The 19387-nt window shown below is 42.7% G+C and overlaps 1 protein-coding gene across 6 annotated transcripts in view; it reads left to right on the top strand.

The window, feature by feature from the left end:
- The window catches only part of arid1b (AT-rich interactive domain 1B), a 121556-nt gene that overhangs the window by 43223 nt on the left and 58946 nt on the right, over nucleotides 1-19387 (top strand). For 2 of the 6 annotated variants that reach the window (XM_070446576.1, XM_070446573.1), the window contains one exon: nucleotides 2005-2115. The exons of the other annotated variants lie outside the window; for them this stretch is intronic. In XM_070446576.1, coding sequence (XP_070302677.1) covers nucleotides 2005-2115 — 111 coding nt within the window. The remainder of the gene's footprint in view (nucleotides 1-2004; nucleotides 2116-19387) is intronic. 6 annotated transcript variants of the gene reach the window in all.

The raw sequence follows: 19387 nt of genomic DNA, 5'->3' as shown, positions 1-19387 counted from the left end.
TACAACAGAGTACCACAAAAAAAAAATTCGAGCATAGTGGCTGCTGCATCATGTTATGGGTATGCTTTGTAATCGTTAAGGACTGGGGAGTTTTTCAGGATAAAAAAATAAACAATGGTGCTAAGCACAGGCAAAATCTTAGATGAAAACCTGGTTGTCTGCTTTGCACCAGACACTGGGAAATGAATTTACCTTCCAGCAGGACAATAACCTAAAACAAGGCCAAATCTACACTGGAGTTGCTTACCAAAAAGACAGTGACTGTTCCTGAGTGGCCGAGTTAGTTTTGATTTAAATCTAAGACTAGAAAATGGTTGACTGGCAATGATCAACAACCTGTTTGACACAGTTTGAAGAATTTTGAAAAGAATAATGAGCAAATGTTTCGCAATCCAGGTGTGCTTAGACTTACCCAGTAAAGTCGCACGGCTGTAATCACTGCCGAAGGTGAATCTACAAAGTATTGACTCGCTGTGAAAATATGGACATTTTTGGTTTTCATTTTCAGTAAATTGCCAACATTTCTAAAAACATGTTTCACTTTGTCATTATGGAGTATATTGTGTGTAGATGGTTGAGAGGGGCAAAAATATATTGAATCCATTTTGAATTCGGGCTGTAAAACAACTAAATGTGGAATAAGTCGAGGGGTATGAATACTTTCTGAAGGCACTGTACATATACACCGAACAAAAATATAAATGCAACATGTAAAGTGTTGGTCCCATGTTTCATGAGCTGAAATTAAATATCCCAGAAATGTTCCATACACCCACAAAGCTTATTTCTCTCAAGTTTTGTGCACACATTTGTTTACATCCCTGTAAGTGAGCATTTCCCCTTTGCCAAGATAATCCATCCACCTGACAGGTGTGGCATGTCAAGAAGCTGATTAAACAGCATGATTGTTACACAGGTGCACCTCGTGCTGGGGACAATAAAAGGCCACTCTAAAATGTGCAGTTTTGTCACAACACAATGCCACAGATGTCTCAAGTTTTGAGGGAGTGTACAATTTGAATGTTGACTGCAGGAATGTCCACCAGACCTGTTGCCAGAGGATTGAATGTTAATTTCTCTACCATAAGCTGCTTCCAACCGGCTTCACAACCGCAGACCACATGTAACCATGTTAGCCCAGGACCCCCCAAATCTGTCTTCTTCACCTGCGGGATCGTATGAGACCAGCCACCCCGACAGCTGATGAAACTGAGGAGTATTTTTGTCTGTAATAAAGCCCTTTTGTGGGGAAAAACTCATTCTGATTGGCTAGGCCTGTCTCCCCAGTGGGAGGACCTGGCTCACAAGTGGGTGGACCTATGCGCTCCCAGGCCCCACCAATAACTGCGCCCCTGCCCAGGCATGTGAAATCCATAGATTAGGGGCTAATTTATGTATTTAATATGACTGATTTCCTTATATGAACTGTAACTCAGTAAAATTGTTGCATTTTGCATTTATTTTTGTTCAGTATTGAATCGTGAGAAACTCAATACATGTCGTATTGGCACCTAAGTATCGTGATAATATATCGTAAGGTCCCTGGCAATTCCCAGCCCTAGTATTTACCATTTTAAAACAGTATCATGATACTTGCAGCGTTTAAATCCAGTGATTTGTCCTTAGACATGCCCACACCCAGTTACAGGCTTTACACGGATCGTGCTGGAGACTATGGGATAGTGTGACCACCACTCTCTGCCTGTTCTTTGAGAGTGGCATGGATAACCCAGTGTGTGTCCTGCTTACCGAACCAGAGGAAGAAGCGTGATAAATGCCTTCATAGGGAGGAGTGGAGTGGAGTGGGGTGGGGGGCATTTCAAATGTCAGCAGAAATGGATTAGGCCAAAGTTTAATTTCTGTTTCACTTCTCCCTCTCCCTGCAAACCCTCAACTCTCACTCTCTCTTTACCTTTTCTATCTTCTCCCTCCTCTTCTCTTTCTCACGCTCCGTCTCGCCGCCTCCCTATCTCCGATCTCGTCCCCCCTTCTCTGTCTGTATAGGATGTGTCACAGGAGGGCTATGGCAACAGGGGCCAGTCTGCTATGACCCCTGGGAAGCCCAACCATGAGGAGATGGGCCTCAGCCAGCAGGACAGACCTTCCAGTCTACCTGTAAGTCCACTTCACAGTATCTGGAAAAACACCAGAAAACCTCAGTCATACACACTGCAAAATCTGCTGTAATTCTGCTTCATAGCCACTGGAAAGGCATCTTGCGAAGCACAGCGCCACAAAAGGTGCTCAATACTGAGGGAAAAGCTACGCGCACACACACACACACACACACACAATCTGTGTGTCAGCCCACCCGTTGCATATTTATTGCAGGGCAGGAGCCATGTCCTTGACACTTGTCTGGGCTGACATGACCTTTTGGGTCCTTGCCACTGCTTTAACAAGACCACAAGGCTTCAACTGGGCCCAACATCAGGCTCAGTCTGTAAAACACCACTCTTCCCGCTGTCACTTATTACTGAGGCACGGGCCAGATTCCCCCACAGTGACTGGAAACCTGGACTAAGTCTTAAATGACACTCTATTTCCATATAAAGTGCACTACTTTTGAAAAGGGTCCCTCTGGTCAAAAGTAATGCATGATGTAGGGAATAGGGTGCCATTTGGGAAGCAGCCCTAGTTCAATGCCAGTCTCCCACTTAGGGCTGGTTCTCCGTGGCTTTTAAGCTGACTTTACTAACACAGGCCTCATTTCAGGCCTTATTTGCTTTCTCATGGAGGAGCTCAGCTCTCAGCCTTTTTCCTCTAACGTTACTCCTCTTTCCCTGCTGCAGTCTCTCCTCTGCGGCTCTCCAGTGCGCCACTGAGCTGTCGGCACGCCATTGGAGCACAGGAATGTCAGTCAGGGTGGGCCCACGGCTCTCTGAGCCAATCGGCGCTCTTCCTCGTCGCACCCATGCACCCCCCCCCCCCCCCCCGCTTCTGTGTCATAGAGCAGGACTTGTAGATTTTACTGTCCATTTCATAGCTAATGACCATGCTTAGCTGTTAATGTTTTGACTTGCACCAATAAGCATTGCTAGAATAGGACCCCCCCCCTTTTCCTCGTTTGCTCCTGAGAGGGAAAAATCATTATGGAGGTCAACTTAAGAGTAATTTTAGCAAAAAAAATGTAAGGCCAGTCCGGGCAGCCGAGGTGTACGCAGGGAATCTCATCGCTGGATACGATTTCAAAGAGTAATTTGGATAGATTAGAGTGTGCTATCCTGTTTTGGTCTCATGATTCTCTTGGGCAACATTCAGGCAGGGTTTAAAGATGCCCTTCTTTCTCTGTGCTCTAAATAGAAAGCATGGGAGTCCAACTGTGTTGATGGCATATCGCCAACCAGCTCTTTAAAGATCTCCAGCTGAGACACAGACTGGAGACACATTTGAGTATTTATTTATCATCTCACATCGGAGTCATGCACTTAGCGCCTGATAAACCTGTGTGTGTCTCAGTCAGTGTGTCTGTCTCTGTGTATGGATAGCTGATGGGTTAGCTGAGGACCGTAAGAGGCCTACCACTGAGTGTTGTAGACATGCTGCGTGACCTGCGGCTTTGGGCGGGCAGATGACATGCAGAGTGTGTGCAGGCAGAGTCCTTCTATTTATAAAGCACTCACTGTGTCATCACGGAACAATGGCATAGGGAACCCCGCCAAGGAATACAATTTCCAAGATTTACATTTTTTTTACACTGACTGTCCACAGTTGCTTGCATGCTTGTCCTTGACTCTCACAGGTATTATTTAGTAGTATTATATTACGGTAATATTCTTCAGAACTAAAAAAAAAAAAAAATCTTATTCGTAACCCTGTCCACACTTTCAAATTTGTCTATGTCAGGGGTTCCCAACCTGCGGGCGTGCCCCCCATATGGGGCGGCAACGTTTGCTGGGGGGAGTGGGATTTTCCTTGATTTGACGGGCAAAACATTTGTTTTTGTTTTTTACAACTCGCGATTGTTTATACCTACAGTACCTGTCAAAAGTTTGGACACACCTTCTCATTCCAGGGTTTTTCTCTATTTTTACTATTTTCTACATTGTAGAATAATAGTGAAGACATCAAAACTAGGAAATAACACATATGGAATCATGTAGTAACTCCCCCCCCCCCAAAAAAAATATTTTAGTTTCTTCAAAGTAGCCACCCTTTGTCTTGATGAGAGCTTTGGACACTCTTGGCATTCTCTCAACCAGCTTCATGAGGTAGTCACCTAGAATGCATTTCAATTAATTAACAGGTGTGCATCGTTAAAAGTTAATTTGTGAAATTTCTTTCCTTAATGCGTTTGAGCCAATCACTTGTGTTGTGACAAGGTAGTGCGGGTATACAGAAGATAGCCCTATTTGGTAAAAGACCAAGTCCATATTATGGTAAGAACAGCTCAAATAAGCGAAGCGAAACAACAGTCCATCATTACTTTAAGACATGAAGGTTAGTCAATACGGAACATTTCAAGAACTTAAAAAGTTTATTCAAGTGCAGTCGCAAAAACCATCAAGCGCTATGATGAAACTGGCTCTCACTCTTGGTTTGTCTCTAAGACATTCAGGAGCTGAGCTACGAAGAGTCAAAGAAATTGGACTTTGCTTGGGAAGCAATCTTCTACAATCTGTGACTCTGTCGCTATCAATTGATCGAATCACTTTCTGTAAAAGAGAATATGTATAATCACCCTGAGGGTTTATAATAATTATAAAACATATTTGGTAGCTCAACATTAAGGGAAATCAGGTTCAGACTTTATTTTCCTTATCTATTATTATCATTTAAATAACTTGTCTAAAAGATGTCATGAGTCTTGTTAAACTACGTATAATCGCAGGAAATGAGCTTCAAAACAACATTTTCGTGTATCACTCAAATAAAATGTAAAAAACAAGGCGGTGTTGTCTTTAATCAGTGGTGGGAAAAGTACCCAATTGTCATACTTGAGCAAAAGTATAGATACCTTAATAGAAAGTTACTCAAGTAAAAGTGAAAGTCAGCCAGTAAAATACTAGAGTAAAAGTCTAAAAGTATTTGGTTTTAAATATACTTAAGTATCAAAAGTAAATATAATTGCTAAAATATACTTAAGTATCAATAATTTAAAATTCCTTATTACCATTTTATTTTTTAATTTATGTATGGATAGCCAGGGTCACACTCCAACTCTCAGACATTATTTACAAAAGATGCATTTGTGTTTAGTGAGTCCACCAGGCCAGAGGCAGTAGGGATGACCACGTGTTCTCTTGATAAGATCTTGAATTTCACAATTTTTCTGTCCTGCTAAGCATTTAAATTTAACGAGTACTTTTGGTTGTCAGGGAAAATGTACGGAGTAAAAAGTACAATGTTTTCTTTAGGAATGTAGTAAAGTAAAAGTTGTCAAAAAATATAAAAAGTAAAGTACAGATGCCCCCCCCAAAAATACTTTGAAAAAAATACTTTGAAGTACTACTTAAGTACTTTACACCACTGTCTTTGATATACAAAAACATTAGTCATTTTTTAAATGTGAATAAGGATGCCTTGGGGAACCCCTGGTCTATGACTACCAGAGGTCATTTTGTTGAAACTTGTTTGTACCAGACCTGCATGCTGTTACTTCCAATGCTTCTGCTGATTTCTCATTGGGTTGTCTATGTGAAAGCAAAACACACTGTCCTCCTCAGATACAGCAGTGATCCCACCCCCAGGGTAAGTGTAGTGTCTATAGCTGTATCGTGGTAGCTCATCCTTGTCACTGCCACAGGTCAGCCTTATTCCTTATATAGTGAACTATGTAAGGATAAGGGTGCCATTTGGGAAGCGCACCCTGTCACAGCTACCAGCAACCCAGCTGGCTCTTTAGTTAATCACCAGCTGCCAATCCAGGAGCCACAGGCCTAGTGATGGTTGAAGAAACGATCAAGTTTCATGTCGCAATATTATTTCGGACGTTATGATATAGATACTTTGACTAAAAAGTATTGATTTGTAAAAAATGATATGTATATTGTATTTATTTATGCTAGGTAGCGTTAGCTACAGTAGCACTAGTCGGCTGTACCTCAGGTATTTTTCGCCCTATAGCTTGTTCTCCATATTCTTTCTAAATAATGAGTCAACTTGTTTTCAGCACTTTTATTTCCATGACTGATGAAAACACGTTTTCTCATGCTCTCTCTTGTCTCTCTGCTGCAGAGCATTCGGCAAGTATTCAGACTCCTTGACTTTCCCCACATTTTGTTACGTTAAAATAGATCAAATCGTTTTTCTTCCCTCATCAATCGACACACAATACCCCATAATGATAATGCAAAAACAGGTTTGTAGACATTTTTGCGAAATTGATTGAATTTATATTACATTTAAGTATTGATACCCTTCACCCAGCACTTTGTTGAAGAACATTTGGCAGCGATTACAGCCTTGCTTCTTCTTCGGTATGGCGCGACAAGCTTGGCACACCTGTATTTGGGGAGTTTCTCCCATTCTTCTCTGTAGATCCTCTCAAGCTCTGTCAGGTTGGATGGGGAGCATCGCTGCACAGCTATTTTCAGGTCCCTTCAGAGATGTTTGATCGGTTTCAAGGCCGGGCTCTGGCTGGGCCACTCAAGGACATTGAGACATGTCCCAAAGCCACTTCTGCGTTGTCTTGGCTGTTTGCTTAGGGTCGTTGTCCTGTTGGAAGGTGACTCTTTGCCCCAGTCTGAGGTCCTGAGCGCACAAGGATCTCTGTTCTTTGCGCCGTTCATCTTTCCACCGATCCTATCTAGTCTCCCAGTCCCTGCCGCTGGAAAACATCCCCACAGCATGATGCTGCCACCACCATGCTTCACCGTAGGGATGATGCCAGGTTTCCTTCAGACGTGACGCTTGGCATTCAGGCTAAAGAGTTCAATCTTGGTTTCAACAGACCAGATAATCTTGTTTCTCATGGTCTGAGAGTCTTTAGGTGCATTTTGGCAAACTCCAAGCAGGCTGTCATGTGCCTTTTACTGAGTAGTGGCTTCCGTCTGGCCACTCTACCATAATGGCCTGATTGGTGGAGTGCTGCAGAGATGGTTGTCCTTCTGGAAGGTTTTCCCATCTCCACAGAGGAGCTCTGTCACAGTGACCATCGGATTCTTGGTCACCTCCCTGACCAAGGCCCTTCTTCCCCGATTACTCAGTATGGCCGGGATGCCAGCTCTAGGAAGAGTCTTGGTAGTTCCAAACTCCTTCCATTTAAGAATGATGGAGGCCACTGTGTTCTTGGGGACCTTCAATGCTGCTGAATGTTTTTGATACCCTTCCCCAGATCTGTGCTTCAACACAATTCTGTCTCGGAGCTCTACGGACAATTCCTTCAACCTCATGACTTGGTTTTTGCTCTGATATGCACTGCCAACTGTGGGACCTTATATAGACAGGTGTGTGCCTTTCCAAATCCTGTCCAATCAATTGAATTTACCACAGGTGGACTCCAAGTTGGAAACAGGATGCATCTGAGCTCAATTTTGGGTCTCATTGCAAAGGGTCTGAATGCATATGTAAATAAAGTATTTCTGTTTTATTTTTAATAAATGTGCAAACATTTCTAAAAACTTGTGTTTGCTTTGTCATTATGAGGTATTGTGTATGTGTGTTTGTATTGATGAGGAATTGTTTTTATTTAATCGATTTTAGAATAAGGCTGTAACATTGTGGAAAAAGTCCAGGGGTCTGAATACATTCCAAATGAACTGGAACATCAAATTGCAATAGAATCTCAGTTTAAAATCGCAATACATATAAAATAGTGAGAATCTAAATGCATATCGTATCTGGATAATATCGTATTGTGAGGTCCCTGTCAATTCCCAGCCCTTTGCATCCTATTCCATGTAATGTGCACTACTTTTGACGAAAGTAATGCACTGCATATAGAATAGTGTTCCATTTGGGACGCAGTACTGAAGCAACACTCGGATGCCTGCCTGTACCTCAGCTCTCACTCGCTCTCCCTCTTCCTCTCTGCTCTGCCCGCTGCTGCCGCTGTTACCACTCCTCCTCAGGCTGCCTTTGAAGTTAACCGCCACTGGTGTTGCCATGGCGACAGGGCTGAGAAAACAGCCCCCTCAAAAATATGCATATTAAAGCAACTGATTGATGTACTAATCACATTATTCTTCATATGGTATTTGTTATTATTGACGTTGTCTTGCCTTCACCTTCCCGCCCCTATCCGCCACCCCCCCTCCACCTCCCGTCCATCCCGCCTTCCCTCCACGCTCCCACACCCCTCTCCTCGCTTTCTCCCCACCCGCCGCCGTGCGTGCCCCCCACACCCCCCCCCCACCCGATTTGCTTCTTTATATTTTTGTGTATTGCGGCATTTGAGCCCAAATGTGGTATATTATATAGTTTGAAGAACATTTTGCACTGCCAGTAAATTCTCGGGCCAGTGTATTTTATCAGTAAAACATTTCCACACCTTCTAGTTTTCTTACCGTTGATCAGATTTTTATGTCATCAATATTCCCAATGGAGTCTCTGATTGGATGCTGCTGACTTTGACACATTGCAGAATATGATTGGTATTGGAGTTCCACAATGTTGATTTAAATTACCAGTTGAAACGTTAAATTTAAAATCAACAATTTCTCTGGAAAGGGTTGAGGCGTGTGTTCACTTAGTTATTTATTACAATCTGGTTTTAACCAGTTTGCCACGCTCCCTCTTGTTTTTCAAGTGTCACACATTTTAATTGAAGAATTCCTGTAAATGTCACATGATGTTAAACTCTCTCCGGCCATGGGGTTTCATCTACATTTTCTTTCAGGCCTAATCAAATCCACCCTCGTCCTTTCCGGCCGGCCGGTGTAAACAGGCCATGCTGGATGCTCCTACTCGGGATCTGGGAGGGAGGCGGCAACTGCGAGGCTTTGAACAGCAACCCTTAAATCTTTTCCAATCCCCCCCCCCCAAAGGCACAGCATAGCGTGGGCTGATCTGGCCTCTGCTCTGGATGCATCCCAAAATGGCACCCTATTCTCTATTTTGCGTGTTACTTTTGACCAGGAACCCATAGTGCTTTGGTCAAAAGTAGTGCACTACGGAGGAATATGGGCGCCATTTGGGGGGCACCTTCTCTAGCTCCCCTTAACTTTTAGTTCTCCAATCCCGGATCCGGGAGCCCCCCAACAGTAAAAAAGCTGACTAGCATAGCCTAGCATAGCGTCACAAGTAAATAACAAGCATCTAAAATAATCATTAAACTACAAGTCCAAGACACCAGATTAAAGATACAGATCTTGTGAATCCAGCCATCATTTCTGATTTTTAAAATGTTTTACAGGGAAGACACAATATGTAAATCTATTAGCTAACCACGTTAGCAAAGACACTACTTTTTTACTCCACCAGTTTTTTACTCCATCAGTAAGCTATCACTAATTCGACTAAATAAAGATATATATAGCCACTAACCAAGAAACAACTTCATAAGATGAACAGTTCTGATAACATTTAATGGTATAGGATATGTTTTTTTAGAAAAATTTGCATTTTCAGGTATAAATCACATTTCTACATTGCAGCTGCAATCTGAAATAGCGTTGGAAGCAGCCGGAATAATTACAGAGACCGACGTCAATTACCAAAATACTCATCTCAAAACATTTCTGAAAAAATACACAGCCTACAGCAATTGAAAGACAAAGTCTTGTGAATCCAGACAATATTTCAGATTTTCTAAGTGTTTTACAGGGAAGACACAATATGCTAAATTCATTAGCTAACAACGATAGCGCAAAAGACACCATTTTTTTTCTCCACCATTTTTTTCCTGCATCAGTAGCTATCACTATTCGACTAAATAAAGATATATATAGCCACTAACCAAGAAACAACTTCATAAGATGACAGTCTGATAACATATTATAGGTATAGGATATGTTATTTTAGAAAAATGTGCATATTTCAGGTATAAATCACATTTCTAATTGCAGCTTGCAATCTGAAATAGCGTTGGAAGCAGCCGGAAAAATTACAGAGACCGACGTCAATTACACAATACTCATCCTAAAACATTTCTGAAAAAATACACAGCCTACAGCAATCGAAAGACACAGATCTTGTGAATCAGACAATATTTCAGATTTTCTAAGTGTTTTTACAGCGAAAACACAATATATCGTTATATTTAGCATACACATGAGCTAACATCACACCAGCATTAAATCAAGGCAAAAGGGGCGATAACGTTATCGCCACCAAAATATATTAATTTTTTCACTAACCTTCTCAGAATTCTTCAGATGACAGTCCTGTAACATCATATTACACAATGCATATAGAGTTGTTCAAAAATGTGCATATTTAGCATCACAAATCGTGGTTATGCTATGTAATCAGTCAAAACATGGCATGCATTCTAGCCGGCGCCATCTTGGAAGGGCACCTAAGTTTACGATTATTTATCGATTAGATTGACTAAAAAATACGGTTGGACAGCTAATGAAAGATGCATTGGTTATTAATGCAACCGCGCTGATTTAGATTTTTAAATTTACGTTACTAGACATACATTGAGTTACAGCCAGACTAGTGCCGCAAAAAATGGCTGACAACTGCGTTTACATTTTTCCACATAATATCGGAATAAAATCATAAATAACTCTTACTTTTGGAGAGCTTCCATCAGTATCTTGGGCAATGTGTCCTTTGTCCAAAAGAATCGTTGCTTTGTTGTAAAACGACCTCCTCAACTTCGGATCTGGCAGCTAACGAAGTACACGGACACACTGCCCAAATCCTCAAACGCAATACTAAGGAAATTCAGAAAAATAGCAATATACTCGCTAAACTGATATAAATCGGTTTCAAATAACTTCGTTTGATGTTTCTAACCCTGTATCGAATTAAATCACGACGGATATATCTTTGATCAATAACGAGAGCTTTTGAGCATGCGATTCTGTGTCCTCCCTTGCGTCCTGGCAAGCGTCGAAAAGAAGGGACATCTCACTCCATTCCGTTTTATAAACTCTGAGAAACACGTAGAGAGACCATTCCACTTTCTCATTGGTTACTGACATCCAGGGGAAGGCGGGTGCAGTTCATGTCAAGCCATAGGGCACACACAGAGTTTTAAACTGATCCGAAATCAGAGACTATTTTTCAGAGCTTCACATGTCCTGTCATGAGTTTCCGGCTGTAGAAAGAGTTCTGGTTCACCCACAGACATAATTCAAACGGTTTTAGAAACTAGAGATTGTTTTCTATCCAATAGTAATAATAATATGCATATTGTACGAGCAAGAATTGAGTACGCGGCAGTTTAATTTGGAAATGTAAAAAAAGAAATAGTGCTAACAGCTCCCCCTATTGACAAAAGGTTAAAACAGCACTAATAGAGAGAAAACAACGACACACACACAGCCCAGAAACATGGCTTTCTGTAAATATACAATAAAAGACAGCTTTGAGGATTTGGCGTGGTTGCCTCAAGTCTTAGGATGGTTGAAAAAATAGGTTTTATGTTGTCTTTACTCAATTCGGCCTCTGCGTCACCTTTTTCAATACATCTCAAGGTGAGTTGTGAGCAAACATAGTTGGTATGTACAGTGCATTCGGAAAGTATTCAGACCCCTTCAATTTTCCACATTTGTTTTACGTTACAGCCTTTTTCTAAAATTGATTAAATACACATTTTCCCTCATCAATTTACACACTACCCCATAATGACAAAGCAAAAACAATTTTACAAAATGTATTATTAAAAAAATACCTTATTTACATAAGTATTTAGACCCTTTGCTATGAGACTCGAAATTGAGCTCAGGTGCATCGTGTTTCCGTTTCATCCTTGAGATGTTTCTACAACTTGATTGGAGTCCATCGGTGGTAAATTCAATTGATTGGACACATTGGAAAGGCACACACCGGTCAGAGCAGAAACCAAGCCATGAGGTTGAAGGAATTGTTGAGGCACAGATCTGGAGAAGGGTACCCAAACATTTCTGCAGCATTGGAAGTCCCCAAGAAGACAGTGGCCTCCATCATTCTTACATGAAAGAAGTTTGGAACCACCAAGACTTTTCCTAGAGCTGGCCACCCGGCCAAACTAAGCAATCGGGAGAGAAGGGCGTGACCAAGAATCCGATGGTCACTGTGAAAGAGCTCCTCTGTGGAGATGGGAGAACCTTCCAGAAGGACAACCATCTTTGCAGCACACCACCAATTAGGCCTTATGGTTGTTTGGCCAGACGGAAGTCACTCCTCAGTAAAAGGCACATGACAGCCCGCTTGGAGTTTGCCAAAAGGCAACTAAATGACTCTGACTATAAGAAACAAGATTCCCTTGGTCTGATGAAACAAAGATTGAACTCTTTAGCCTGAATATCAAGCGTCACATCTGGAGGAAACCTGGCACCATCCCTACGGTGAAGCATGGTGGTGGCAGCATCATGCTGTGGGGATGTTTTTCAGTGGCAGGGACTGGGAGACTAGTTGGGATCGAGGGAAGATGAACGGAGCAAAGTACACAGAGATCCTTGATGAAAATCTGCTCCAGAGTGCTCAGGACCTCAGACTGGGGCAAAGGTTCGCCTTCCCACAGGACAACGACCCTAAGCACACAGCCAAGACAATGCAGGAGTGGCTTCGGGGCAAGTCTCTGAATGTCCTTGAGTGGCCCAGACTTGAACCTGATCTAACATCACTGGAGAGACCTGAAAATAGCTGTGCAGCGACGCTCCCCATCCAGCTTGAGAGGATCTGCAGAGAAGAATGGGAGAAACGCCCCAAGTACAGGTGTGCCAAGCGTGTAGCGTCATACCCAAGAAGACTTTAGGCTGTAATTGCTGCCAAAGGCTCTTCAACAAGTACTGAGGAAAGGGTTTGAATACTTAACTAAATGTAATTCTCTACACTATACTTGCTTGTTTTATCAGAAACTGAAATTGGGCAAACTTTTTGAATTTTAGCAACCAGAAAATGGCAGTGATTTTCTGCATAGTGCATCTTTATTGATAAGAAGTGCCTATAAGTTAATGAATTACTGTTTTTAGGAGTGATCCCTGCTCAATCAAGTACAATCCTTAGATGCGACAAAAATGTTCAGCTGCCCCTATAAGGGATGGGCCGTTACCGTGGTAACTTGGGCACTAGCTTGTCTGTGATGAAAAAATTCTGACTGTGATTCCTTCCGAGTAGCAGGGAGTTGCAACAAACTCAAACTAACATTGAAAAATAAGTGTGTGAATAAAATGGTATAACTGGACAAGAAACACAAGGACAAATTCACACTTTAGTAGCCTTTCTTGTCAATTTGGCCTTCAGATAAAAAATAAAATAAATGTTCCCAAATTCTCTGTGTGACCACCCGCTAACGTGGCTGGTGAAATAAACATTCTCAACTGCCAATCTACCTGTTAATTTCCACCCCTGGTTCCTACGTCATACTTCCCGGTCGTGTCCCATAATCTCTTGACTAGGCTTCAAGATTATATAATCAAATTCACGACAACAAGGTAATGTAAGATATATAAAATTGTATTTGTGTACAAATTTGCTCATACTCAATGCCTTTTAATTCAAATATTTGAAGCTGAAGAAGTAAGACACTTCGCCGACAGTGTTAGTATGCTGGATCGTGCCTGCTCGAGTTGAGGACTCACAGGAGGGTAAGAACCTGTTAATTACAGGCCATTTGTTTTATATTATTTTTTTATACATATATTTATTTTTTACTAAACGTTGCCAACCAGTAAAAATAAATGAAAGACCGGCAGGCTGTCTCAAGTGAGACTTATACAGCTAGTGGGAATCAGTAGTTGTAGTTCATGTGTGTTCTAACTTTTTGGCTTTGTGCTTCTTGGCCATCAAATAATTATAAAACTGGCATATGGGAGGTAAATTCACTCGGAAACACGTATACATTTTAATATCTTACATTTCTTTGATGCAAATTTGAGAATTGTTCTTGGCCTACAAAACCAGGATCCAGGAAGTGTCACTTTGATACCGTATTAGAACTAGATACCGTATACCGTACTACGCAGCACTGCTCTGGGCTACCAGACACACGCGGTAGGTTGGCTTTCAGACACTGAGCTCGGGCACCAAGCTTGAGCGCTGGACCACTGTGTGTGTGTCTGCGTGTCATAGTAGTGTCTGAGTTTTGCAAGTAGTACTGTGAGTTTGTTTCACAGCCTGACTGGTTTTCCTACCTCTCAGTGCTCTCTTTTGCATGTGATAACAATAGACAGGTCATGAAGCGTTTACATACAGAGCTGTAACAATTGATGTCGCCGTTCACCTTACAAGAGTTACCATCAATGACCATGATGGAATAGATGTGCCACACCTTTTGGAGAGATAGTTGATTGGAACTAACAGAGCAGGATAGTGGATCTAGCCCACAACAGGAGTTACGACCATTGACACAAGACATGATGGAAGTGTCACGTGGGTGAGCTGCCAGTATAAAATATGCTTGAATCTGAAACGCTGACCATAAAATAGAACATATTTCTAGGCAGCAACTGTCATTTTGGCTAGATTGCGGTGTCTACATAGCCACTTTAAACATGGCCGCTTTAGTGATAAGCCGGTGGCATTTTGCCCCACCAACCAATAACCTGCCTTTTTTGTTCAAGAAAAAGCCCCGTCCCATTCCTAGTATGCCACAAAACTCATGATGAAGGATTATGGATCGTTTTATTTACTAGTGGTGTCTAAGTATAAACTAATGGTGGAAGAAATGTCTGGCAACAGCACCTGGTTCTCTATGGGAGGGAGCAGAGTGAGGCCAGATGGATCTAAGTGAATTACTCCTCTGTTTCCTTCTGGGTTGTGTCCCAAATGGCACTACTTTTGATTAGGGAATAGGGTGCCATTTGGGACGCCGACACGGTGCTTCTCTGTTTTATGAAGGCAGGCAGCAGTAGCCACTAATCTAGTGGAGAGAGGGTACAGAGTGGCTTGTCTCACTGAGTGACTGATAATCTCTCAGCACTAAGTGCATTTGCATCCTGCTAGTCCCTTCAGCCAACCTGAATGTCATCAGGCCTGCTTTATGCCTACTCTGGCCTCTTCATAAAGACAGACTGGTGGAAGCATGGGATGTAGCCCAGTATGTTCTCCAAATGGCACCCTATTCCCTATATAGGGCACTGCTTTTGACCAGAGCACTATTGCCCCTGATCAAAAGTATTGGACTATATAAGGAACTGTGTGCCATTTTGGTGCACTGTTTACCCTCATAAAATATTTGGGCCTCTATGCCATTTCATTTGAAGTGAGCTCGCATAGACGTAAGTCTGTTTCGTCAATATGGTGTGAAAGGTGGACACTGGTGGCTTCTATGCGTGTGGCTAGCAAGGCTCATTCAAAATGCAGATCCTCACAGATGAACCTCCGCTTCAGAAAAACCTCTGGCTAGTTACACTCTGATCAATCAAATCTGTAGTTATTCAGGTGTCCTGAATAAAGTACTGCATAGGATACACTTTCACCCATGGTTGTGTCCCAAATGGTGTCCTATTTCCTGTATAGTGCGGGAATTAGGTGTCATTTGGGACGGGCTTCAACGGTACCCGTAGTGTTAGGTTCCCTGAATAAGAACAGCTTAGGCTACACTTTCTCCCATGTTTGGTGCATTGTTCACTGGGTGAGAGAAGTCTTCCGAGTTCTTCAGCTGATCTCTCATCACGGGCCTTCAAAGGCCTCTTCTATCCCTTTCATCTATTTCTCCGAAGTCAGCTTAAGATGGGAGATTGATTAGTCATCCTTAACTGCAAGCTCGCCTGGAGTGATCATCAGATCCATTAGGGGAAAGAAACATTATTTCTCATCTACTTTATGAGAGGCATTGGGAGTTCGCGCTGTACTCCGTCGTTGTTCCAAATGGCCTCCTGTTCCCTAATATAGTCCCTATGGGCCCTGGTCAAAAGTAGTGCAATATATAGGGAATAGGGTGCCATTTGGGATGCATCTGGCCCAGATGGAGATCAGTGGCGATGAGGGGAAACTACTGACGAGTCTGAGTACGGAAGAGAACAGTGGTGGGGTGCTGGGATGGAAATGGTGACGCATTCAGCCCTCTAATGCTGTATTGCATTAGTGGATACTCAGACTGCTCTCAGGGGAGGCCTGTCGGGTTTTGACTAGCAGAAGTGACTTTTCATAGCAGGTTAGGGGAATTAACGTGGCAGGTTAGGAAAGGGGTTCGGGTTAGCTAAAATTGTCCCCAACACGACTCAAACATATCTAGCTTACAACCAGGTCTGCCTGCCCTGAGAACAGCCTTGGTTTCCACTAATGTGTTTCTGCTCCTCTTGTCTCATCAACCCTTGCTCTCTCTCGTTCTGTCTCTCGATCACTCTTTCATAAGCACACACTCCTACATCCATACTAGGAGTTTCTGCTGATGTGTTGCCCTTGTACACCCTGTATCCTCCAGGTTTCCATCTGTTTGTGTTTCTCCTCTCTCCCTCGTGTGTTCTGTTCTACGGCTCCTATAGTAAACACTCTTAGCCTTGGCTTTTGTGAACCCTGTACACTAGTGATGCGCAGGTTGACTCATAAGGGTTAACATATGGTTAAAATATGCAGTGTTCAGGGGAGATCTTGACAGCATAGGAGTTACTTGTCAATTAGGCTATTCTAAGAACATTTTGTAACTGCCAGGATTACAGTGGCTTGCGAAAATATTCACCCCCCCTTGACATTTTTCCTATTTTGTTGCCTTACAACTTGGAATTAAAATAGATTTTTGGGGGGTTTGTATCATTTGATTTACACAACATGCCTACCACTTTGAAGATGCAAAATAAAAAAAATTGTGAAACAAACAAGAAATAAGACAAAAAAACTGAACTTGAGCAGGCATAACTATTCACCCCCCCAAAGTCAATACTTTGTAGAGCCACCTTTTGCAACAATTACAGCTGCAAGTCTCTTGGGGTATGTCTCTATAAGCTTGGCACGTCTAGCCACTGGGATTTTTGCCCATTCTTCAAGGCAAAACTGCTCCAGCTCCTTCAAGTTGGATGGGTTCTGCTGGTGTACAGCAATCTTTAAGTCATACCACAGATTCTCAATTGGATTGAGGTTTGGGCTTTGTCTAGGCCATTCCAAGACATTTAAATGTTTCCCCTTAAACCACTCGAGTGTTGCTTTAGCAGTATGCTTAGGGTCATTGTCCTGCTGGAAGGTGAACCTCTGTCCCAGTCTTCAAATCTCTGGAAGACTGAAACAGGTTTCCCCTCAAGAATTTCCCTGTATTTAGTGCCATCCATCATTCCTTCAATTCTGACCAGTTTCCCAGTCCCTGCCGATGTTTTCATGGTGTTCTCTGGGTGATGAGAGGTGTTGGGTTTGCATCGGAAATAGCGTTTTTCTTGGTGGTCAAAAAGCTAAATTTTAGTCTCATCTGACCAGAGTACCTTCTTCCATATGTTTGGGGAGTCTCCCACATGCCTTTTGTCGAACACCAAACGTGTTTGCTTATTTATTTTTTTAAGCAATGGCTTTTTTCTGGACACTCTTCCGTAAAGCCCAGCTCTGTGTGGAGTGTATGGCTTAAAGTGGTTCTATGGACAGATATGGAGCTTTGCAGCTCTTTCAGTCTCTTTGTTGCCTCTCTGATTAATGCCCTCCTTGCCTGGTCTGTGAGTTTTGGCGGGTGGCCCTCTCTAGGCAGGTTTGTTGTGGTGCCATATTCTTTCCATTTTTTAATAATGGATTTAATAGTGCTCTGTGGGATGTTAAAAGTTTTGGATATTTTTTTATAACCCAACACTGATCTGTGCTTCTCCTCAACTTTGTCCCTGACCTGTTTGGATAGCTCCTTGGTCTTCATGGTGGTGTTGCAGAATCTTGGGCCTTTCAGAACAGGTGTATATATACTGAGATCATGTGACAGATCACTTGACACTTAGATTGCAATCAGGTGGACTTTAGTTAACTAATTATGTGACTTCTGAAGGTAATTGGTTGCACCAGATCTTGTTTAGTGGCTTCATAGAAAATGGGGTGAATACATATGCACGCACCACTTTTAGACATTTTTAGATTTTTCCCCCCTCCATTTTACTTCACCAATTTAAAAATTACATTAAATCCAAATACCAAATCTATTTAAATTACAGGTTGTAATGCAACAAAATAGGAAAAACGCCAAGGGGGATGAATAATTGGTAACACTGGTAACTGGTAACACACACGGGTAATGCACACACCATGACTTTTCCAGGATTAACTAACTGGGCAAATAACATACTAACTGGTAATTATTACCAACAAATGTTTGCTGTAGCCTCGTTTTGATCTCAAAATGCATCTTGCGACTGCATGATTGAAAGACCGCTCGTGCCTGTCAATGCGGCCCTGCAATAATTCTGCTCCGATGCGCTCTGCAGCGATTGGGATGACAGTGTGCAACACATTGCATCCGGAGAACACTTTTGATCCAATTCTGGTCGTAGTAGCCTAGTTTGTTATTGTGATTTTTTGTACTTGTCCATTCGGGCAACTTAAAACCTGCTGGTCCGACATTTATTTTTACTTGCCCCAGGCAAGAAGAACAAGCGTTAATGCTGAGCCCTGTCGAGCTCGCATCGGCCCTGATTTCTCCCATACGGCTTAAATTCTCCAGAATCACCAACGCCGCCCTGTAAACAGCCGATTTTTGTGTGCACTGCGTTGTTCCTTTATCTCCTCAGTCTCCTCCCATAGACTTTTACAGCCCTGCCCCTCCCAGAGCAGCGATGGCTGTGAAATGAGCTTTTATCACTGATACTGCTCACAGCCGTTCCAGTTCCATTCTAAAGCTGAGGTATATGAGTAGCCATCCTAACACTGTCCTCTCTTCTCAGTCAGCCAGGTGTTCCCTATGGAGCCCAGACAAAATGGGCTCTTCTGTCTCCGACTCTGCCCCAAATGGTACCCGATCCCCTTTATAGTGCACTACTGGGCCCTGGTAAAAAAAAAAAAAATTATGCACTATAAAGGGGATTGGGAGCCATTTAGGACACGGGCTCTGTTTGACACGTGTCTGTTCAGCGGGGGGAAATCTGTCAGTTCTGTCTGAATACGAGGCACGTTAACCCCCCCCCCCCCTGTAGGTGATCCCTCTGTCGTTTTGACACATCACACATCTCACACACACACACACACACACACACACAGGATGACAAGCGCCCCACGGGACATAGAGCCCTGCTGATGGAAGGGCAGGAGGCAGACAGTCACCCACAAGGGGGGATTACTGTCATACACTGGGTGTGTTAGAGGTACATGTGGGGTCCTGTCCACACTGCCCTTATTTGTCAGAAAGCAGCATGAGAGAGGCAGCCCACCGACATGACAGTGCATGCATATCTTTGCCCGCATATCACATCCACTAATGACTATTGCTCTCTCATTCTGCCGGAGCAGACAC

This window comes from Salvelinus sp. IW2-2015, linkage group LG14, assembly GCF_002910315.2.
Source record: "Salvelinus sp. IW2-2015 linkage group LG14, ASM291031v2, whole genome shotgun sequence".
Lineage (NCBI taxonomy): Eukaryota > Metazoa > Chordata > Actinopteri > Salmoniformes > Salmonidae > Salvelinus > Salvelinus sp. IW2-2015.
Note: the sequence above shows the minus strand (reverse complement) of the source record. Positions and strands in the feature narration are given on the sequence as shown.